Genomic DNA, 22,668 nt, shown 5'->3' with positions numbered 1-22,668 from the left:
GGCCTGCAGCGCGAGGAGGCTGTGGCGAAAAGGCAGAGGCCGGAGAAGAGCGAGGGGGACGAGTGAAGGGTTAGAAAACCTGCCGGAGGGCGAGAGACGCCAGGAGCTCCAGCTCTGGTGCTGAGCGCGGAGACAGCTCAGGGGGGGACTCGATCCCCGGCTCTAGGGCCCTACGTGGGGAACGAATATTTCCTCCCGGGCTCCTCAAGCGGGCAGAGGAAGGTCGAACCCGACCCCCCGGCTGGACGTCTGAGCAAGTCAAACCCAGCTGGGAAAGGGGGCCGCCCGCTTTTAACCTGGAGGGGTATTAACCCTTGGACAAAGGCCGTGGAGGATTCTTGGGCGCTGGCCGTGTTGAAATCCAGCTTGGCCCCCGGCTACCCAGCCCCAGTGCCCCACCCCAGAGGTGGCTGCATCGCCAGCCCCCCGAGGGCCTGACGGGGAAGATAATCGCTCAGTAAATCTAGTCCAGGTTCTGATCTGGGGGAGCCTGGTTCCCCTGGCTCATTAGGGGAGCGGGAGGCTGGGGGGTTAATTAACACGGTCCCCCAGGTCAGTGGGTGGCTAAGCAGGTGCTTCTCATCCGGGGCAGCTGACCTGCCCTAGGGGGCTACATGTCACTGGGGACGCGGGGGGGGGGGGGGGGGTGGTGTAGTGGTGCGGCTGTGGGGGAGGGGGACCGGCCCAGCCTGGGAAAGGGAAATCTCAGGGAGTCCCATTAGCCAGCAATGAGATCGCCCTCTCCCTGCCCCCCAGCCAAGGGAATAGCAGCCCCCTGCTCCCCAGCCTGGGAAATAGACACCCCCTGTCCCCCAACTCCTCCTGAGCCTCCCAGCCTGGCAAATAGCAGCCCCCAGTTCCTCTCTGACCCCCTGGCTGGCGAATAGCCGCCCCCTGCCCCCCAGCTCCTCCCTGGCCCCCAGCCTGGCAAATAGCCACCCCTGCCCCCCCAGCTCCTCCCTGGCCCCCAGCCTGGCAAATAGCCACCCCTGCCCCCCAGCTCCTCTCTGCCCCCCAGCCTGGGGAATAGCAGCCCCTGCCTGGGGAATAGCAGCCCCCGGTCCCCCAGCTCCTCCCTGCCCCCCCAGCCTGGCGAATAGCCACCCCTGCCCCCCAGCTCCTCCCTGCCCCCCCAGCCTGGCGAATAGCAACCCACTGCCCCCCAGCTGCTCCCTGGCCCCCAGCCTGGCGAATAGTAGCCCCCTGCCCCCCCCAGCCTGGGGTATAAACACCCCCTCCCCCCCAGCTCCTCCCTGCCCCCCAGCCTGGGGAATAGCAGTCCCCCGGTGCCAGGTCCGGGCGGATCAGCCCAGGGCTGGGTGAGGAGGCGGGCGGAGCCAGCCCCATGCCTAGGGGGGAGCTGCCCTCCCATTGGCTACAGCGGGGGGTGTGGGGAGTGGGAACAGGTGTGATTGGACGGGTCCCCCCCGCCCCCCAACTTATTTTGTGGGGGGGGACCGGGTTCCTCTGCAAAACCGGGGGGGGGGGCGTTGCACCCCCGCCCCTCCCCCTGCCCTACTCCGCACCCCCCCCTTCCCTCGTCAGTCCACCCCCCCCCCCCGGTGCCGGGCGGGGGAGGGGCGGAACCTTCCATCCGCCGCCGTGGCCGGGCCCGGTCCCATTACTCGGCGGCACCGGGCATGGCAGCGGCGGGGGTTCGGGCCCGGATCGGGGCCGTCGGAAGGGTGAGTCCGGCCCCTCCTCCCCCGGTGCCCCCACTCCCGACCCGCAGCCCCCCCCGCCCTGCCGGCCCCCTCCGACCGCAGCCCCCCCCCCCAGCCCTGCCGGTGCCGCCCCCTCCCGACCCCGCAGCCCCCCCCCCCAGCCCTGCCGGTGCCGCCCCCTCCCGACCCGCAGCCCCCCCCCAGCCCTGCGGGCCCCCACTCCCGACCCGCAGCCCCCCCCCAGCCCTGCCGGTGCCGCCCCACTCCCGACCCGCAGCCCCCCCCCCCCCCCAGCCCTGCCGGTGCCGCCCCCCTCCCGACCCGCAGCCCCCCCCCCCCAGCCCTGCCGGTGCCCCCCACTCCCGACCCGCAGCCCCCCCCCCAGCCCTGCCGGTGCCCCCCCCCCCTCCCGACCCGCAGCCCCTCCCCCAGCCCTGCCGGTGCCCCCCCACTCCCGACCCGCAGCCCCCCCCCCCCCCAGCCCTGCCGGTGCCGCCCACTCCCGACCCGCAGCCCCCCCCCCCCCCAGCCCTGCCGGTGCCCCCCCCTCCCGACCCGCATCCCCCCCCCCCAGCCCTGCCGGTGCCCCCCCCTCCCGACCCGCAGCCCCCCCCCAGCCCTGCCGGTGCCCCCCACTCCCGACCCGCAGCCCCTGCCTAGCCCGGGCCTAGGCTCCGCCGTCCCCCTCTCACCTGAGCGACTCTCTCACCTTGAACGTTTTGTTTCCGCCTCTCAAGGACCCTGCGGGGGGGGGGGGCTGGCGCGATTCCTGGGGTCGGGAGAGGAGCCCCGGGGGCTGGGGAGAGTGACCTGAAGTCAGGGTGACCAGACAGCAAATGTGAAAAATCGGGACGGGGGGTGGGGGTAATAGGATCCTACAGAGGAACAAGACCCTAAAGTCGGGACATCTGGTCACCCTCCCGAACTTGCCCCATTTCCACTGGCCGGGCTAGTCCACCCCTGGGCAGCCAGCGAGGCCGGTAGAGCTGGGGGTGGGGGGGATGCGAGCCGGGTTTAGTTCCCAGCTCAGCCACGGGCAAGTCTCTGCCATGCCTCAGTTTCCCCACCTGTACAACGGGAAGGGTGGTTATAGCAGGGGCACTGGCGGGGCTGCAGGTCGGGAGGGAGCCTAGGGCTGGGCTAGCAGGGGGCTGCGGGGTCAGGAGTGAGGGTAACTGGCAGGGCTGGGGAGGGGCAGGGCTGGGCTAGCAGGGGGCTGTGGGTCGGGAGTGAGGGGCACTGGCAGGGCTGGGGAGGGGCAGGGCTGGGCTAGCAGGGGGCTGTGGGTCGGGAGTGAGGAGCACTGGCAGGGCTGGGGAGGGGGCAGGGCTGGGCTAGCAGGGGGCTGTGGGTCGGGAGTGAGGGGCACTGGCAGGGCTGGGGAGGGGCAGGGCTGGGCTAGCAGGGGCTGTGGGTCGGGAGTGAGGGGCACTGGCAGGGCTGGGGAGGGGGCAGGGGCTGGGCTAGCAGGGGGGCTGTGGGTCGGGAGTGAGGGGCACTGGCAGGGCTGGGGAGGGGCAGGGCTGGGCTAGCAGGGGGCTGTGGGTCGGGAGTGAGGGTAACTGGCAGGGCTGGGGAGGGGCAGGGCTGGGCTAGCAGGGGGCTGTGGGTCGGGAGTGAGGGGCACTGGCAGGGCTGGGGAGGGGCAGGGCTGGGCTAGCAGGGGGCTGTGGGTCGGGAGTGAGGGGCACTGGCAGGGCTGGGGAGGGGCGGGGCTGGGCTAGCAGGGGGCTGTGGGTCGGAAGTGAGGGGCACTGGCAGGGCTGGGGAGGGGCGGGGCTGGGCTAGCAGGGGGCTGTGGGTCGGGAGTGAGGGGCACTGGCAGGGCTGGGCTAGCAGGGGGCTGTGGGTCGGGAGTGAGGGGCACTGGCAGGGCTGGGGAGGGGCAGGGCTGGGCTAGCAGGGGCTGTGGGTCGGGAGTGAGGGGCACTGGCAGGGCTGGGGAGGGGCAGGGCTGGGCTAGCAGGGGGCTGTGGGTCGGGAGTGAGGGGCACTGGCAGGGCTGGGGAGGGGCAGGGCTGGGCTAGCAGGGGGCTGTGGGTCGGGAGTGAGGGGCACCAGAACCTCCCAATGCACCGGCCTTGAGTCGGGGGTGCAGTGATTGGGCGCTCTGGTGATACCCCCCTGTCAGAGCATAGTTGGGCGAATGTGGGTTTCCTCGTGCCCCAGTTCCCCAGCAGAACCGGGCCCCCGGGCTGGCTGAGCTGGGCTGCAGGGCTCGTGCAGGGCTCGTTCAGGCTAACGAGGCCGGGCCGCGGTCACATGGCAAAGGGGTGAACAGGGCCCCACGCTCAGGCTCCAGAGCTGGACTCTCTGCCTGGGGAAGGTCAGGAGGGAACCGGGAACCGGGTCGTCCCCAAAAGGGCCACTAGGGGGCGCTGCTTGTAACGGCTGGCTGTGCGGCTCGATGGGCCCCTTGGTCTGAGCAAATAAGGCAGGCCCTGAGTGTTTCAGCGGGGGCCCCCCTGTGCTCGCCCCTCGCCCCCCCAGCCCTGCCGGTGCCCCTCACCCCCGACCCGGGAGTGGCTCCCTGGCACCCCGATGATTTGTTGCCTAGCTGCCCCTGAGCAGGGCTGAGCCCTTCCCGCTCATCTCACGTGTGGCCGGGCTGGTTTGCCAGCCCCAGTGCTGGCTGGGGGTGGGGGGCGGGGGCTGGGGGTGTCGGCGGCTCCGGGCCGCGCTGTCCTGGCTGCCCCATGGAGACGCGCTGGGGGCTGGCACGGAGCCAGGCCCCCGGGGGCCTGGTGGCGCCTCTGGTACCTGGCAGGAGCGGCCAAGGGCACAGAAATATCGTCCTCCCCCAGGGCATGCTGGGAAAGTGTCTGTGGGGGGGTGTAAGCTGGTGCACCCAAGCTCCAGGGCAGGGCATGGTTGTAGGGGGTGGGGGGCGGTGCCCCATAGCACTAGGCAGGGGTGCAGCTGGGTGGGGGGGCAGGGAGGGTGGCACCCCCTAGCGCCTGGCTGGGGGGAGGGTCTTTGTCTAGCTCAGGGAGGCCCCCCCAGCCCTGCATTCCAGGTCCTGCTTTGTCTGCAACTCCCTGCCTGGGCCCCAGCCTATCCCTTCCCTTCCCGGAGCTGGGGAGAGAACCCAGGAGTCCTGGCTCCCAGCCACCCCCCCCCCCGCTCTAATCACTAGACCTCACTCCCCTCCCAGAGCTGGGGAGAGAACCCAGGAGTGCTCCCAGCCCCCCCCGCCCCCCATCACTAGACCCCACTCCCCTTCCAGAGCTGGGGAGAGAACCCAGGAGTCCTGGCTCCCAGCCCCCCCACCCCCGCTCTAATCACTAGACCCCACTGCCCTTCCAGAGCTGGGGAGAGAACCCAGGAGTCCTGGCTCCCAGCCCCCCCACCCCCGCTCTAATCACTAGACCCCACTCCCCTTCCAGAGCTGGGGAGAGAACCCAGGAGTCCTGGCTCCCAGCCCCCCCACCCCCGCTCTAATCACTAGACCCCACTGCCCTTCCAGAGCTGGGGAGAGAACCCAGGAGTCCTGGCTCCCAGCCCCCCCCCCCCCGCTCTAATCACTAGACCCCACTCCCCTTCCAGAGCTGGGGAGAGAACCCAGGAGTCCTGGCTCCCAGCCGCCCCCCCCCCCCGCTCTAATCACTAGACCTCACTCCCCTCCCAGAGCTGGGGAGAGAACCCAGGAGTCCTGGCTCCCAGCCCCCCCCCCCCCGCTCTAATCACTAGACCCCACTGCCCTTCCAGAGCTGGGGAGAGAACCCAGGAGTCCTGGCTCCCAGCTCCCCCCCCCCCGCTCTAATCACTAGACCCCACTCCCCTTCCAGAGCTGGGGAGAGAACCCAGGAGTCCTGGCTCCCAGCCCCCCCCCCCCGGCTCTAATCACTAGACCTCACTCCCCTCCCAGAGCTGGGGAGAGAACCCAGGAGTCCTGGCTCCCAGCCCCCCCCCCCCGCTCTAATCACTAGACCCCACTCCCCTTCCAGAGCTGGGGAGAGAACCCAGGAGTCCTGGCTCCCAGCCCCCCCCCCCCAAGTTTTTATCCCTTTCTTCCCCTTTCTCTCCACCTTGCATGGAAATAAACTAACCCCCCCCCCCCCGCCTGTATTCCCACATCCCTCCCCAGCCCCCATGTTCCACTCCGACTACTGACAACCCCCCCCCACCCCACGCCGTGAACCCAGCTGTCCAGGGCTGGGGGTGGGGGGCAGAATTTACTACTTTATTGTGAGCCCACATGTTGGGGGGGGGCTGACTGAGCACGGGGGGACCATGTGGTGGAGGGGGTGTTGGCTGCAAACCCCTCTGTGTGGGGAGGGAATTGACCAGTTTACTGTAAATGCTGCAGTAGGGGTTTGCGGGGTGGGTTGCGAACCCAGGAGTCCGGTGGGGGGAGGGATTTACCATGAGCCCACACCCTGGAGGTTCTTGGGGGGCCGGCGGCGAACCCAGGAGTCCGGTGAGGGGGGAGGGATTTACCATGAGCCCACACACTGGAGGTTCTTGGGGGGCCGGCCGCGAACCCAGGAGTCCGGGGCGGAATCTACCAGGAACCCATGCCTGTGATTTGGGGGTGGGGGTGGGGGCACTGAACCCTGGCCTCCAGGGCTGCGGGGAAGGAACTTACCGGGGACCCAGGCGTCCGGCTGGCTTGCACCCCGGCATGCTGGGGGGGGGGGAGTGAAGGCCCCGGGGTCTCTGCTGTGTGGCCCCCGGCTCCGTGTCTCCTGCCTGGAGACCAGCATGGCTCCGTGGGGAGCGAAGTCCAGTTGGGCGGGGTGGGGTGGGGGAAACGCGGAGGGGAGGGGGACGGATGCGGCTGATCCTGCTGGTGGGGGCAGGTTCCCACGCCCAGCACTGCCAACTGAATCCCCAGTGAGGGGCCCTTTCTGGGGGGGCCTGGCCTGGTGCCCATAGTGCCCCCTGCCTGGGGGAGGGGTCCTTCCTTGGGGACCTTGTGGGGCGCCCCTGGGGTGGGGCCCTGGAGCCAGGTTACATATTAACCCTCTGTTTGCTCAGATGGCATGAAACAGGGTCCGAGAGTGATGGGGGTGGCGGGGGGCCCGGCAGGGGGCGCTCTCCGCAGCGGGGAAGGCTGGCCCCGTGCCCGCGCTAGGGGGCGCTCTCCAGCCTGCACCCCTGTAAATGGGGGCTCCCTGGGCCCCTGCCCCCCCCCACGCCCCCAGCCACTCCTCCCTCTGTCCCGCAGGTTTTGCCGGGTCGATTCTGTGCTGCCCTGGACCGGCTGCTGCCCCTCGGCCCCCGGAGACCCATCAGCACCTTCTTCAAGGTTAGTGCCAACGCGGACGCCTGGGTTCTCTGCCTGGCGCGGGGAGGGGAGGGGAGGAGGGTCTAATGGTTAGAGTGGGGCGGTGGGGGCTGGGAATTTGGATGCCTAGGTTCTCTGTCGGGGGTGGGGGGGACGGTACAGTGGTTAGAGCAGGGGGCTGGGAGCCAGGACTCCTGGGTTCTCTCCCCGGCTCTGGGAGGGGAGTAGGGTCTAGTGGTTAGAGCCGGGAGCCAGGATGCCTGGGTTCTTTTCCAGGCCTCGGACCTGCAGGTGGAGTTGACCAATGAGCCAAAGCCCAAGCCGGAGGCAGGGCAGCTGCAGTTCGGGAAGCATTTCACCGACCACATGCTCACGGTGGAGTGGGACCGGGACCGGGGCTGGGGCCAGCCCCACATCAAACCCTTCCAGAACTTGAGCCTGCACCCGGCCTCTTCCGCCCTGCACTACGCTGTGGAGGTGAGTCGGGGCGCCCTACTCCCAGCCCCTGCTACCCCAGCCCCAGACCCCAGCAGGCGTCCCAGCTCAGGCAAGGGGGCCCTGGATAACCAGCCCCCGACCCCCGGAGCCAGCTGCGTCCCAGCCCGGTGAGGGGTTCCCAGACCCTCCCCCACCCCGGAGCCAGCCGCGTCCCAGCCGGGTGAGGGGTTCCCAGACCCCCCCACCCCGGAGCCAGCCGCGTCCCAGCCGGGTGAGGGGTGCCCAGACCCCCCCACCCCGGAGCCAGCCACGTCCCAGCCGGGTGAGGGGTGCCCAGACCCTCCCCCACCCCGGAGCCAGCCGCGTCCCAGCCGGGTGAGGGGTGCCCAGACCCTCCCCCACCCCGGAGCCAGCCGCGTCCCAGCCGGGTGAGGGGTTCCCAGACCCCCCCACCCCGGAGCCAGCCGCGTCCCAGCCGGGTGAGGGGTGCCCAGACCCTCCCCCACCCTGGAGCCAGCCGCGTCCCAGCCGGGTGAGGGGTGCCCAGACCCTCCCCCACCCCGGAGCCAGCCGCGTCCCAGCCGGGTGAGGGGTTCCCAGACCCCCCCACCCCGGAGCCAGCCGCGTCCCAGCCGGGTGAGGGGTGCCCAGACCCTCCCCCACCCCAGAGCCAGCCGCATCCCAGCCCGGGCGAGGGGGCCCCAGATACCTCCCCCACCCCCGGAGCCAGCTGCGTCCCAGCCGGGTGAGGGGTGCCCAGACCCTCCCCCACCCCGGAGCCAGCCGCGTCCCAGCCCGGGCGAGGGGGCCCCAGATACCTCCCCCACCCCCAGAGCCAGCCGCGTCCCAGCCCGGGCGAGGGGGCCCCAGATACCTCCCCCACCCCCAGAGCCAGCCGCGTCCCAGCCCGGGCGAGGGGGCCCCAGATACCTCCCCCACCCCAGAGCCAGCCGCGTCCCAGCCAGGTGAGGGGTGCCCAGACACTCCCCCACCCCGGAGTTAGCCGCGTCCCAGCTGGGCGAGGGGGCCCCAGACCCTGCCCCAGAGGGGCCGCGTCCCAGCCCCCGGCTGACGGTGCTGGCTCTCCCCAGCTCTTCGAGGGGATGAAGGCTTTCCGGGGCCAGGATCAGCGAGTCCGTCTCTTCCGCCCGCTGATGAACATGGAGCGTATGTGCCGCTCGGCCGCCCGGGCCAGCCTGCCGGTAAGTGACCCCCCCCTCCCCAGGCCTCCTGCATGGGGCCCTGGGGCCCTCGCTGGCCAGGCCCCTGGCCACCGGTTATCCCCCCCATGCTGCTTGGGTGAACTTCAAGGGGGCTGAGAGCCAGGACTCCTGGGTTCTCTTTTTGGAAGGGAGTGGGGTCTAGTGGTTACAGCTGGGGGGGGCGGGGTTGGGAGCCAGGACGCCTGGGTTCTCTGCCAGGCTCTGGGAAGGGAGTGGGGTCTAGTGGTTAGAGCGGGGGAGGGGGGTTGGGAGCCAGGACTCCTGGGCTCTCTCTGTGGCTTCGGGACGGGAGTGGGGTCTAGTGGTTACAGCTGAGGGGGGGAAGGGTTGGGAGCCAGGACTCCTGGGTTCTGTCTTGGCCCTGGGGGCTGCCCCCTCTCTCCAGCACTGTCCTCTCTCCCCCAGCCCTTCGACCAGCTGCAGCTCCTGGACTGCATCCGCCGGCTCGTGGCCCTCGACCAGGACTGGGTGCCGCACTCGGACAGCGCCAGTCTCTACATCCGCCCAACCTTCATTGGCACCGAGGTGCGGAGCCCCGAGGGGCGCCCCGACTTCCGCCATCCCCACGGGACACATCCCGCCTGCCTCCGACCTTGCGGCATCCGGGCCCCCAGATCTGTCTCCTGCCTGCGCCCCCCCAGTCCCCCAGATGTATCTCCCGCCTCTGTCCCCAGATCTGTCTCCCACCTGCATCCCCCTAATCTGCTCCTTCCCCTGCACCCCGACTCTGGGCTCCCCTGGCTTCCTGCTCCTCAACCTTTTGAAGCCCCCCCCCCCCCCCGCTGCTGCAGGGGCTCTGGTGTGGGGTGCGGCCATGGGGTGCGGGGTTCTGACACTTTACTCCACCCCCCCGCAGCCATCCCTGGGGGTGTCCCGTCCCGGCCACGCCCTCCTCTTCGTCATCCTGTCTCCAGTGGGGGCCTACTTCGCCACCGGCCCCATGGGCGCCGTGGGCCTGCTGGCCGAGCCACGCTACGTCCGCGCCTGGCTGGGGGGCGTCGGCGACTACAAGATGGGGGGGTGAGTATGAGCTTCCAGGCCCCAGCCTGCCGCTGGGGGGTGGTGCCCTCCGGACCCCAGCCATGCCCCCCTCCACCCCACCAGCCACTAGGCGGTGCTGTCCCCTGTCCCCAACCTTGTCCCCCTTGTCACAGAGTCCCCGGGCGATGCTCTGGATCTGCTCCCCATGAAGCCAGGCAGGACTCTGGGGAAGTCTCCTCTCTGGGAGCAGCCTGTCTGCAGGACACACAGCTCCCCCGGCTCCACCTTCCTGGGTCTGACCTCGGAGCATTCAGCCTCCTCTGCCCCTCCGGGCGCGTCCCCCAGCGAGTCCACCCAGGCGGGGTCCTGTGGAAGCCAGAGGGTCCTGCCCCCCAACTCCGCAGTCAGACGTGACTCTCAGCCAGCCAGGAAAACAGAAGGTTTATTAGACGACAGGAACATGGTCTAACACAGAGCTTGTGGGTGCAGAGAACAGGACCCCTCAGCCGGGTCCATTTTGGGGGGCAGGGAGCCAGACAATCACATCTGCCCTTCACTCCATGTCCCAGCCAGCCCCAAACTGAAACTCCCTCCAGCCCCTCCTCCCCTGGGCTTTGTCCCTTTCCAGGGCCAGGAGGCCACCTGATTCCTTTGTTCTCCAACCCTTTAGCTCTCACCTTCCAGGGGGGAAGGGACAGGCCATCAGTGGCCAGGAAACAGGGTGTCGGCCATTCTCTGTGTCCAGACCCCTGCACACACCTGCCCTCTAGGGCTCTGCAATGATCATACACCCTTACCCCACCCCCTGGAGACTTAGGAACTGCCTAGGGGAAACTGAGGCACCCCCACACTATTCAGAGGAACCATTAAGAACAGTCCTACTTCGTCACATCTCTCCCTCCTTCGAGATCGAACTGAGCAGGGTCACTTTAGCCGGTGACCTGGGGAAGTTCGAAGCCACCAGCGTTCCCATGGATGCCCCAGCATCTCTCCCCTTCCTTGGTAGGAGTTACACCAGGTCCTTCCAGTTTCACGCCCTCCCTTAGGTCGGGGGTGGTCGATAGCACTCGCAGGCCGCATGTGGGAAGGTTTATGCGGCCCATGCCCTTTGGCCACCCCAAAACCCCAGGGGGTCAAACTGGGATTGGGTTTTCTCCCCAACAAGCTGGCCAAACACAGCCACCTGGTTATAGGACTGTTTAACTTTCTTAACTGCTTTCACTCCATCTGAGACCTTCTCAAAGCTCTCCACACTGGATCTTTCAACAGGAAAGTCAGTGGATCCATTCACAGCAGAAAATTTCTGGCTGCTAGGAACTGAAACTTTCTTGATTAAATCACTTTCACACCCTTCAGTTGCAATAAACTGCTTGCAAAGACTCCCTGAGGATTCCTTTCCCTAGGGGCTTTTCTATGCAACAATTCACCCCTCCCAGAAATTCTGCTCTTACCCTCTTTACCTAGGGCTTGTTCTAGAGGGACACTTTCCTGAGCAACAACAGACTCTTTTTGGATCTCCCTTACATCCAGAATCACCTCTGGCCCATCCGGTGGATTCCTACACAATCCCCTTTCAGGCAAACTGACAGACTTCCTAGATAAAAGGTCAGAAGCCTTCTCCTTCCCTTTGCCACACACAAGTTCAGGAATCTTTTCCTTCTTGCTACAGGTTTCCACACCCTCAGTAGGTAACACAATCACATCACCTTCCTGCTCTCCTTGTGCCCTGGCTAGGATCTCACCCTGATTAGACAGAGTTGCTCCACCCTTTCCAACAACACACTAGCAACAGGCAAAATACAAGCACCAGAATTGTCTGGTCTCTGGGATTTTACATAGACACTAACTGGATGCGACCTAGTTACAGGGCCATTCTCCCGAGCAGACACAAACTTAGGGCCCTTCCCTTCCTGGGCTTTAGCTGAATCCAGAACCAGCTCTGAGACAACTGCACGACCCTCAACCATCACAGGCTGAAAGGCCCCTTCTGTCTGCTCCACAGACAAAGAAGAGCCGGACACACTTTCTCCTTTCCCAGACACCCAGCTTGGGATCTCTCTCCCCTTGTCCCAGCACACAGGGCTGGTCACAGTCAACTGCTTGGAGATCAGGGTAGCTCCCTCCATAGGCAAGTCAATACCCCTGACAGACACAGGCATGTTTCCTTCACTGTCCCAATTCTCCACCCAGCTAACAGGTACGGTCCAGGGACACTCATCTTCCACTCTCCTCGCCTTCCCACCCTGCTGACTGGACAAAGCCATCAGCTCACAAGGCTGCCTAGGCTCATGCAGACTTTCCTTACCGAGCACCTTGCCACTCCCCACAGATCCCCTGCCCTGCCTGTGTCTCCCCCCACTCAGCTGGGGTCTCAGCTCCCTCTGTGCTCAGCGCTGCCCTTGCTGTCCCAGTGGGGGTAGGCAGCGAGCTCGCTGCTTTCCTCACTGCATCAGAGCCAGCGTGAGCCCCCTCTCTGGTGTACAAGGGGGGCGGGGAGCCCCAGGGGGCTGGTTACAGGCAGGCAGGTAGCCTGAGCCTAGCCGCTCCTCCCAGCTGCCAGCCAGGTCATCTGCATTTTCACTGACCATTTCTCTCTCCGCTGATTGGTTCCCTGGATTCAAATTCAAACCCTTGGCAGTTACCGGAGCAGGGCCTGGATCCTGTCCCAAAGAGACACAGTCACCCCACAACAGGGTCTCACAGCTGGTATCCTGGAGCACCCCAACAACCAGCCAGCCCCACCCCTCCTGGGTCTGCACAGGGATCTGGGCCATACGCAGGGCGAGGGGCTTCATCCCTGGGACCCTCACCCAGCTCACCTAGCCCCTCAGCCTCTGAGGCTGCACCACCCAGGGCCTGACAACAGTTCTCTCTGTCCCCAGATCTCGCCACCCCAGGAATGTCTCCCCATTGACCATCACCTTCTGCTCCCACTGGGGGTCCAAGGGGCCTGACCCCAGGAAACTCCACACAGACATATAGGTTGGGGTCAGGAGTGGGAGCCTGTCCACCACCCCACCCATCTGGCTGACGGAGTCGATGGCCTTGGGACCCAGCAAGGGAGCTAGACACCGGGGCTTTTCCGCAGGGTCCCCCTGGTTCAAATCTCCAGCCTGCTCAAAGGCAGTGAGGTGGCATCCACATCCCCCGCCTCCTTAACCAGGGGCAGCAATTTACTCTCGAGGTTCCCTGCGGAACTGGCCCCCCGGGGTCTATCCCCACTCACCCCTGGGGGGTCCCCTAGGCCTCTCCGCTCCCCCACCGCCAGTTCATGCTGCTGCTGCTTCTGCAGCTCTTTCTCGGGCTCTCGCTGTCTCTCACAGTCCTCTGGCTCTCTCGGACTCAGCTCCAATCCCGTCCGTCTCCGATCCCCCGATGGGGAACCCGATCGTGAAGACCCTTGTCTGGTCAGGGACAGGAGTCTTGGGGATGCCTGGCTCCCACTCCAGCTGCTCCCAGATCCTGCTATAGCCCCATTTGGGGTCAGGAATCTGTCCCTGAGAGCGGTCATCCTCCTCCAGCTGCAGGATGAACTGCGCCTTGGTGAACTTTCCAACGCTCAACCCTCTCTTTCTGCACAGGGTTACAACGTCCTTCTTAAGGAGACAGTGACAGGCCGTCATTCCGCTCTTCCCAAGCTGTTGTGGACTCACAGGCCCGGGTGCTCTCAGCTCCCCACGGTTTCCAGGGAGAACCCCTAGTGTGCCAGCCCTTCTTGAGGTCACCACCTCTCTCCCAGGGTCGAGCTGCAGACTCCTCCGCCCCTGGGACCAATTCCTGCAATCCCCCGGGGGACCCTGTTACTGCAAAAGTCCTTCTCTCTGGTCACACACTCCCAGGGGTTAACCGCCCCCTGAAACCGTCTCTCTCTGAATCTTCAGCACGCCTGGTCCCCGTCAATCCCCCTTTGTTTTACTGCTCCCCAGTCACTTACTGCAGGAAGTGCCATCCGTGGGGTGCAGTACATCCCACCGCTGCCACCAGTTGTCACGCAGTCCCTGGGCGATGCTCTGGAACTGCTCCCCACGCAGCCAGGCAGGACTCTGGGGAAGTCTCCTCTCTGGGAGCAGCCTGTCTGCAGGGCACACAGCTCCCCCGGCTCCACCTTCCTGGGTCTGACCTCGGAGCATTCAGCCTCCTCTGCCCCTCCGTGCGCTTCCCACAGCGAGTCCGCTCAGGCAGGGTCCTGGGCGGGCCAGAGGGTCCTGCCCCGCAACTCTACAGTCAGACGGGACTCTCAGCCAGCCAGTAACACAGAAGGTTTATTAGACGACAGGAACATGGTCTAACACAGAGCTTGTAGGTGCAGAGAACAGGACCCCTCAGCTGGGTCCATTTTGGGGGGCAGGGAGCCAGACAACCACGTCTGCCCTTCACTCCATGTCTCCAGCTAGCCCCCAAACTGCCTCCCCCTCCAGCCCCTCCTCCTCTGGGCTTTGTCCCTTTCCCCGGGCCAGGAGCTCACCTGAGTCCTTTGTTCTCCAACCCTTTAGCTCTCACCTTGCAGGGGGGAAGGGCCCAGGCCATCAGGTGCCAGGAAACAGGGTGTCGGCCATTCTCTGTGTCCAGACCCCTGCACACCCCTGCCCTCTAGGGCTCTGCAATGATCATACACCCTTACCCCACCCCCTAGAGACTTAAGCACTGCCTAGGGGAAACTGAGGCACCCCCACACTATTCAGAGGAAACATTAAGGACAGTCCCACTTCCTCACACCCCTGTCGCCCGCCAGCCACTAGGGGGCACTGCCCCCTGCCCCCAGCTGTGTCCCCCCTCCCCCCCCACCAGCCACTAGGGGGCACTGCCCTCCCCTCCCCCGCCGTGCCCCACTCTCTGAGGGTGCTGCCCCCTGCGTCCGCAGGAACTACGCCCCCACCATCCTGGTGCAGGACGAGGCGGTGCGGGCCGGGTGCCAACAGGCCCTGTGGCTCTATGGGGACGATCACCAGATCACCGAGGTCGGCACCATGAACATCTTCCTCTTCTGGACAGACCCACAGGGCGGTGAGAGCCGAAGCCTCCTGCCACAGGCGAGGGGGGTCCCCCTGTACCCTTCCCCCATCCCAGGGGGGTCACCCATCCCCAACTCCTGTGCCTCGTCCCGGGGGGTCCCCCTATACCCATCCCCTGCATCCTGCCCCTCCCATGTCCCCTCCCAGGGGTGTCCCCATATACCCATGCCCTGCCCTACAGGGATCCTTGAGTGCCCCCCTCCCCACCCTGTGCCAGGGCGGTTCCCCCTATACCCTTTCCCTGCCCCCCCATCCCAGGGGGATCCCCAAGTGCCCCGCCCCTGCGCCCTGTCTCGGAGGGGCTGTCTCTCGGTGGTGCCCCAGGAGGGTTCCCAAGATCCCTGCCCCATCCCAGGAGGATCCCCCTATACCCATCCCCTGCCCCACAGGGGTCCCTGAGTGCTCAGAGGGGCCGCATCCCAGCACCGGGCTGGGAGGTCCCTGTATACCCAGCCCCCGCCCCACCCCAGGGCCAGGCTGAGAGGGCGGGGGGTGGGGGGGTGTGTGTGACGGGATTTTTCTTTTCCAGACCTGGAGCTGGTGACCCCCCCGTTGAACGGCATCATTCTGCCTGGGGTGACCCGGCAGAGCCTGCTGGACTTAGGGCGCAAGTGGGTGAGTGGAGGGGGCGGATCCGGGCTGGGGGGGAGCCTCTCTTTTCTCCCCCCCCCTCTCGCTCCCAGACTGGCGACGGGGCCTGGGAGGCGATCGAAGGGGGGCCCGCGTGAGCTCTGCCCCAGCGATTCCCCGGGGGGGCCGGTCTCTAGCCACTGGGTTGGGTTGGGGGGGGCGCAGCGGTAGAGGAGGTGGAAGCTGGGAAGCTCTGAGGGGCTGGTTTGCGGCCAAGGTGGGCCTGGGAGGGGCTCAGTGGCCCCTAAAGGGGAGTCGCCAGCTCAGGGGCTGGAGCAGAGTAGGGGGGGCGGCTGGGGAACCCTCACTTGGGCAAACCCCTGCCAGGGCTGGGGTAGGGTTGGGGGCCCCAGCTGACCTCTCAGGCGCCTTCAGCTTGGGTGGGGTTTAATTCTGCCCCCTGCCCCCCTGGGGTGAGCTGGTCAGTTTGCTCCTTGGGGTGACCCCCCCCAGCACAGGACCCCAGCTCCCCAGGCTGGGGGGAGCCCCACGTCCTGGGGTCCCCGGGTGATGCTCTGGATCTGCTCCCCATGAAGCCAGGCAGGACTCTGGGGAGTCTCCTCTCTGGGAGCAGATTGGCTGCGGGGCAAACAGCTCCCCCGGCTCCACCTTCCTGGGGTGACCCCGGAGCATTCAGCCTCCTCTGCCCCTTCGGGAGCTTCCCACAGCGAGTCCACCCAGGCGGGGCTCCTGGGGGGGCCAGAGGGTCCTGCCCCCCAACTCCGCAGTCAGACGTGACTCTCAGCCAGCCAGTAACACAGAAGGTTTATTAGATGACAGGGACATGGTCTAACACAGAGCTTGTAGGTACAGAGAATTGGACCCCTCAGCTGGGTCAGTTTTGGGGGGCCGTGAGCCAGACAACCCCGTCTGCCCTTCACTCCATGTCTCCAGCCAGCCCCAAATTAAAACTCCCTCCGGCCCCCTTCCCTCCTCTGGGCTTTGTCCCTTTCCCGGGCCAGGAGGGCACCTGATTCCTTTGTTCTCCAACCCTTTAGCTCTCACCTTGCAGGGGGGAAGGGCCAGGCCATCAGTGGCCAGGAAACAGGGTGTCGGCCATTCTCTGTGTCCAGCCCCCTGCACACACCTGCCCTCTAGGGCTCTGCAAGGATCATACACCCTTACCCCACCCCCTAGAGACTTAAGAACTGCCTAGGGGAAACTGAGGCACCCCCACACTATTCAGAAAAAACATTAAGAACAGTCGCACTTTGTCACAGCCCCATCTCCCCAGCCTGGCACCAGGGGGCGCTGCCTCCATCCCCCTGACTCTCCCCTCCTGCACAGGGTGAGTTCAAGGTGTCGGAGCGCAGCATCACCATGGCCGACCTCATCCGGGGGCTGCAGGAGAAGCGGGTCCGGGAGGTGTTCGGCTCGGGCACAGCCTGCGTCGTCTCGCCCGTGAGCCACATCCTGTACCAGGGCAAGGTGAGATGCCGGGGTGATGGGCCCGCCGGCCGAGCTGGGTGTGTCGGGGGCAGAGGGCAGGGGGAACCGGGCTTGATGGGGGGAGCTGGATCCGATGGGGGCTGGAGGGGGGGACCGGGCTTGATGGGGGGAGCCGGATCCGATGGGGGCTGGAGGGGGGGACCGGGCTTGATGGGGGGAGCTGGATCCGATGGGGGCTGGAGGGGGGGGACCGGGCTTGATGGGGGGAGCCGGATCCGATGGGGGCTGGAGGGGGGGACCGGGCTTGATGCGGGGGAGCCGGATCCGATCGGGTCTCGTCTCCTTCCAGACCTATCCCATCCCCACCATGGCAAACGGCCCCGAGCTGGCCAAGCGGTTCTGGAAGGAGCTGACGGACATCCAGGTACTGGCCCGCTGGGGGGCTGGGGTTAGTGCAGGGCGGTGGGGGCCGGTGGGGAGGGGGTCAGAGCCCCAGGGATGGCGTTTCAGGTGTATGGAAAAGATCTGGCCCCAGGACAGGGACTGGCTGGTGGGGTGGGGAATGGGGCGCGGGCCTGTCCCCCTGGGGGGCGCCGGCTCCCACCCGGCCCAGGGCAGGGACTGGCTGGCTCAGCCCGGTTCCAAGGGGCCGGTTCCCACCCCCACCCCACGCGGGCTGTGGAAGGGGTGTCTGGGCCGAGCTCCCACCCATTCTGACCCCCCCCCCCGTCTCTGTCTGTCTCCTTGCAGTACGGCCGTGTGCCCAGCGACTGGGTGCTGCCCGTCTGAGCCGGACCGGACCTCGCCCCCCTATTGATAACGGGGGGGGGGCTTTGGTTTTTAACACTCCCCCAGAGCGACCCCCCCAGCTGCCCCCCGTGCTCCCCCCCCATGACTGAGACAGATCCCTGGAGCAGAACCAAACTTGCCCCACCCGCGGGATCCCCCCCTGCCCAGTGCCCCTGTCCCCTCCCCCCCTGGGGCCGGTCAGATCGGGACTGGGCCAACCCCCCCCCCCCCCCCCGCACCAGCATAGCTGGGCCAGTGCAAGGCCTGCTGGGTAATCCCGGGAGCAGTGCATTGTGGGAGACCGGATCGACCAGTTGAAATGCCTTCTGGGTAAACTATCCTGTTCTGCAATTTCTACCCCCCCCCCCCCCCCCCAGCTGGCCATGCACTGAGACCCGCCGAGGTAGCCCGCCTCCGCTGGGCCTGTTCTGGGCTCCCCCAGGCTCTCAGGCCAGTCTGTGTCCCCGGGGCCAGGCCCACGGGCCCCCTCTTGCTGCCTGCAGGGGGTCGAAATGCCCGGCGCTGACCCGAAAAGCTTTTCTATTAAACTAAATGAAACCAACCCACTGGGTCCAGAGTCTGTGTCGGGGGATGGGGGACAGCGGGTGCTACAGGATCCCTCCCCCCGACCGAGATCAGGGCCCCCTGGCCCCGAGCGCTGCACAGATCCCCCCCGCCCCCGACCGAGATCAGGGCCCCCTGGCCCCGGGCGCTGCACAGATCCCCCCCCGCCCCCGACCGAGATCAGGGCCCCCTGGCCCCGGGCGCTGCACAGATCCCCCCCGCCCCCGACCGAGATCAGGGCCCCCTGGCCCCGGGCGCTGCACAGATCCCCCCCCGCCCCCGACCGAGATCAGGGCCCCCTGGCCCCGGGCGCTGCACAGATCCCACACCCCCCCCCCGACCGAGATCAGGGCCCCCTGGCCCCGGGCGCAGCACAGATCCCCCCCGCCCCCGACTGAGATCAGGGCCCCCGGCGCTGCACAGATCCCACCCCCCCCCCGACTGAGATCAGGGCCCCCTGGCGCCGGGCGCTGCACAGATCCCCCCCCCGACTGAGATCAGGGCCCCCTGGCGCCGGGCGCAGCACAGATCCCCCCCCCCCGACTGAGATCAGGGCCCCCTGGCGCCGGGCGCTGCACAGATCCCCCGCTCCCCCCCCCGACTGAGATCAGGGCCCCCTGGCGCCGGGCGCTGCACAGATCCCCTCCCCCCCGACCGAGATCAGGGCCCCCTGGTGCCGGGCGCTGCACAGATCCCCCCCCCCCCGACTGAGATCAGGGCCCCCTGGCCCCGGGCGCTGCACAGATCCCCCCTCCCGACCGAGATCAGGGCCCCCTGGCGCCGGGCGCTGCACAGATCCTCCCCCCCACCCCCCGACCGAGATCAGGGCCCCCTGGCGCCGGGCGCTGCACAGATCCCCCCCCCCGACCGAGATCAGGGCCCCCTGGCGCCGGGCGCTGCACAGATCCCCACCCCCCCCCCGACCGAGATCAGGGCCCCCTGGTGGCGGGCGCTGCACAGATCCCACCCCCCCGCCCCGACTGAGATCAGGGCCCCCTGGCGCTGGGCGCTGCATGGGAACCGTGATCATAGGGCAGGAGGGGTGAGAGAGGAACTGGGCTGAAGGAAGGGATTGAGGGGGGAGTTGGGGGTTGGAGGGGGAGAGGAGCTGGACTATAGCTCAGTGGGGGGGCGGGCATTGCCCCATTCCCCTCCTCCCCCAGCATTGCTCAGCCCCTGTGGCCCAGGGCCCAGCTCTGCTGTGGGGCCCGGGGGTCTGGCTGATGCCCCATGAGCTGAGCGGTGCTGGCCCAGCTGATCTCACTCCTGCGACATCTGGGCTACGTCAGGGCCGGGCTGGGCCGAGCCGAGCCGAGCTGGGAGGTCTTATAGCCGCAGGCTAGGGGGAGCCGTGTAAACACCGAGCCAGAAGAAAAGGGACTGGCCCAGCCAGAGCCCCAGGACCCCAAACAGCCCCCGGCGGGGAGGGGGGGAGGGATGGACACAGAGCCTTTCCCCTCTAGGGGGGTCCCACCCACCCCCAGGGCAGGGACTGGCTGGCTCAGGGGGGCTGGGAATGGGGCCCGGGGCCTTTCCCCTCTAGGGGGGTCCCATCCGGCCCAAGGGCAGGGACTGGCTGGCTCAGGGGGGTGGGGAATGGGGCCTTTCCTCTCTCCCCATGGTGGCTGAGCTGGTGGGGTCCTCTCTTCTGATGGAGCCCCCTACTTCCCGATCTGCCACCGCCCCCCTCACTGGGGCCGCCTTCCCTTCACCGCTCCTGGCCTCCCTCCTCCAGCTTTTCTTTTGTCTTGTCCTTTTCTTTGGTTTCTTGGGGCCGGGATCCTCCCCTGCCCCTCGCTTTTGCTCATTCAGCTTTCAAGTGCCGTTTTCTTTCGTGGTTTTCTCTTTCTGTCTTTCTGTGTCTCTCTCACGGAGTCCCTGGGCCATGCTCTGGATCTGCTCCCCATGAAGCCAGGCAGGACTCTGGGGGAATCTCCGCTCTGGGAGCAGCCTGTCTGCAGGACACACAGCTCCCCCGGCTCCACCTTCCTGGGGCTGACCCCGGAGCCTCCAGCCTCCCCTGCCCCTCCGGGCGCGTCCCCCAGCGAGTCCACTCAGGCGGGGTCCTGGGGAAGCCAGAGGGTCCTGCCCCCCAACTCCGCAGTCAGACGGGACTCTCAGCCAGCCAGTAAAACAGAAGGTTTATTAGACGACAGGAACATGGTCTAACACAGAGCTTGTGGGTGCAGAGAACAGGACCCCTCAGCCGGGTCCATTTCGGGGGGCAGGGAGCCAGACAACCCCGTCTGCCCTTCACTCCATGTCTCCAGCCAGCCCCAAACTGACTCTCTCCAGGCCCCCCAGCCGTTCCTCTGGGCTTTGTCCCTTTCCCTGGGCCAGGAGGGCACCTGATCCCTTTGTTCTCCAACCCTTTAGCTCTCACCTTGCAGGGGGGAAGGGCCCAGGCCATCAGTGGCCAGGAAACAGGGTGTCGGCCATTCTCTGTGTCCAGACCCCTGCACACACCTGCCCTCTAGGGCTCTGCAAGGATCATACACCCTTACCCCACCCCCTAGAGACTTAAGAACTGCCTAGGGGAAACTGAGGCACCCCCACACTATTCAGAGGAACCATTAAGAACAGTCCCGCTTCGTCACAGTCTCCATTCATTCTTCCTAGTTTTCATTTTTCCAAGTTTTTCGTTTGTTCTCGGGTTTGTTCTAGGTTTTCATTCCGTCTCTGGTTCTTTCTCGTGTTCCACAAATTCTTCTTAGCTTTTCATTTGTTCGTTCCAGTTTTTCATTCATTTTTTCCTGGTTTTTCATTCGTTTTTCCTCATTTTCTATTTGTTCTCTGGTTCTTTCTAGCTTTTCGTTCATTCGTTCCAGTTTTTTCATTCATTCTTCCCAGTGTTCATTCATTTTTCCTTGTTTTTTATTCATTCTCCGGTGCTTTCTAGTGTTTCACAAATTCTTTCTAGCTTTTCATTTGTTCCATCCAGTTTTTCATTTATTCTTCCTGGCTTTTCATTCGTTTTTCCTCATTTTTTATTCGGTCTCTGGTTCTTTCTAGTGTTTCACAAATTCTTCTTAGCTTTTCATTCGTTCTTTCCAGTTTTTCATTCATTCTTCTCCCCTTTTCATTTGTTCTTTCGTTCTTTCGAGTTTTTCACTTTTCCCTTCTCACTTTTTACTGATGGGTACTTTCCATTTCTTCCTTTGTTCCCTCTGTGCCCCCAGCCCCTTTTACATCACCCCCTCTGCCGGTCTGTGGCCAGGGTCAGCTGCCTGCCCCTCCACCCTTCCCGCCCACCCACCCCCCCCGCATCAGCCCCATCAGGGGCAGGAATGGTGTAAATATTTAGATTGGAGCCACCTGCAGGCCGGGCTGAGCCATCCATCACCCCCTCGCCCCCGCCAGCTGTACCCAGCCCTGGCCTGACGCAGGCTCGGATGCGGGGGATCGGAAGTGCATCCTGGAACGTGCTTTGTATAGGGTGAGGGGGTGGATATTTGGGATGGATAGAGGGTGTCGTCATGGGGGGTGACCGGTTTCCGCATGAGCTGGGCCCGGCAGCAGCCGGCAGACAACACAGGAGTCCTGGCTCCCAGCCCCCTTCTCTACCCACTAGACCCCACTCCCTTCCACTCCCCAAGCCAGGAGACAACCCAGGTGTCCTTGCTCCTGGCCCTTGTTTCTTGGGCCGGGTGAAGGGGTCCCCCTATAAAGAGCCCCTGCCCGCAGCTGCAGGGCACATGACAGCACATTCCTTTCGGATGAGATCGAAATTGCAAGTCATCAAAGCTGGGGGGAGGGAGGCTGGGGACATGGGCTGGGGAGCCCGGGGGGCCCTTGGGATGCGGGCTGGGGTGGGCCTAGCTTGGGGGTCCCCTGGGGATGTGGGTTGGGGGGGCCCTGGCTTGGGGGGCCCTGGGGATACTGGCTGGGGGGGGTCTCTTGGGACAAGCTGGGGGGAGGGGCTGGATGCTCAGCCGCAGGCTAGTGCGAAGTTGCATCAGGGGCCAGCTTGGCTCAGGCAGCGGGGGGCAGCTGGGGTCATGTTTTCCCTGGCACCGCGCCCATGTGTATCAGGCAAAGTCCCAGCGAAGCTGAACCCCCCCCCCCGCTCGGTCCCCCCGATGACACACAAATACCAACCTGGTCTGGGTGAGCCACGGCCCGGCCTGAGTGCTGAGCCCGTGGGTACAGATGAGTCTGCAGGAAACGGTGCGGGCACCGCCTGTCTTCAGGCCCCAGCCTGGGCCTGTAGTGCCAGGGGTGGGCACGGCTGGGGCGTCGGGACCCGGTGTGGGGCCCATAATGCCAGGGGTGGGCATGGCAGGGCTGGGGCGTCAGGACCCGCTGTGGGGGCCGTAGTGCTGGACATGGGCATGGCATGGCTGGGGCACCGGGACCCAGCGTAAGGCCCACAGTGCCAGGGATGGGCATGGCAGGGCTGGGGCGTCGGGACCCGGCGTGGGGCCATTAGTGCCAGGGGTGGGCCCTTGGCACAGTGTCCAAAGGGGAAGGTGGTGTGGGTCCATGGAGGCCAGGCCAGCTGCACGACTTGCACCAGGAAGGGATGGGAGCTGCCCATGCCAGACCTGGGAACTGGGCACAATTGGGCGCATCCCTGCAGCCCAGCCTTTGGCCTACTGGGCGCCGCCCTGCCTGGCCATGAAGCAAAGCCAAATATTTATATTTTCATCGGCTCTGTTTACTGTTTGAGAGCCAGGAGATGAACCTTCAGAGAACCCAGGAGTCCTGGCTCCCAGCCCCGCCAGCTCTAACCCACTAGAGCCCACTCC

The 22,668-nt window shown here is 66.1% G+C and overlaps 1 protein-coding gene across 1 annotated transcript; it reads left to right on the top strand.

Annotated features, from left to right (window-relative positions):
- Nucleotides 1-1,549: 1,549 nt before the first annotated feature.
- On the top strand, nucleotides 1,550-17,918 carry BCAT2 (branched chain amino acid transaminase 2). Its single transcript, XM_078850072.1, has 11 exons — nucleotides 1,550-1,685; nucleotides 6,835-6,915; nucleotides 7,171-7,371; nucleotides 8,424-8,534; nucleotides 8,961-9,080; nucleotides 9,412-9,575; nucleotides 14,398-14,540; nucleotides 15,078-15,163; nucleotides 16,466-16,606; nucleotides 16,917-16,991; nucleotides 17,318-17,918. The coding sequence occupies exons 1-11, from the start codon at nucleotides 1,641-1,643 to the stop codon at nucleotides 17,354-17,356; spliced, it is 1,206 nt and encodes a 401-aa protein (XP_078706198.1). The 5' UTR covers nucleotides 1,550-1,640; the 3' UTR covers nucleotides 17,357-17,918.
- The last annotated feature ends 4,750 nt before the right edge of the window (nucleotides 17,919-22,668 follow it).

The sequence above is a fragment of the Lepidochelys kempii genome, chromosome 23 (genome assembly GCF_965140285.1).
Source record: "Lepidochelys kempii isolate rLepKem1 chromosome 23, rLepKem1.hap1, whole genome shotgun sequence".
NCBI lineage: Eukaryota > Metazoa > Chordata > Testudines > Cheloniidae > Lepidochelys > Lepidochelys kempii.
The sequence above is the reverse complement of the archived record's forward strand: the minus strand, read 5'-3'. Positions and strand labels throughout refer to the sequence as shown.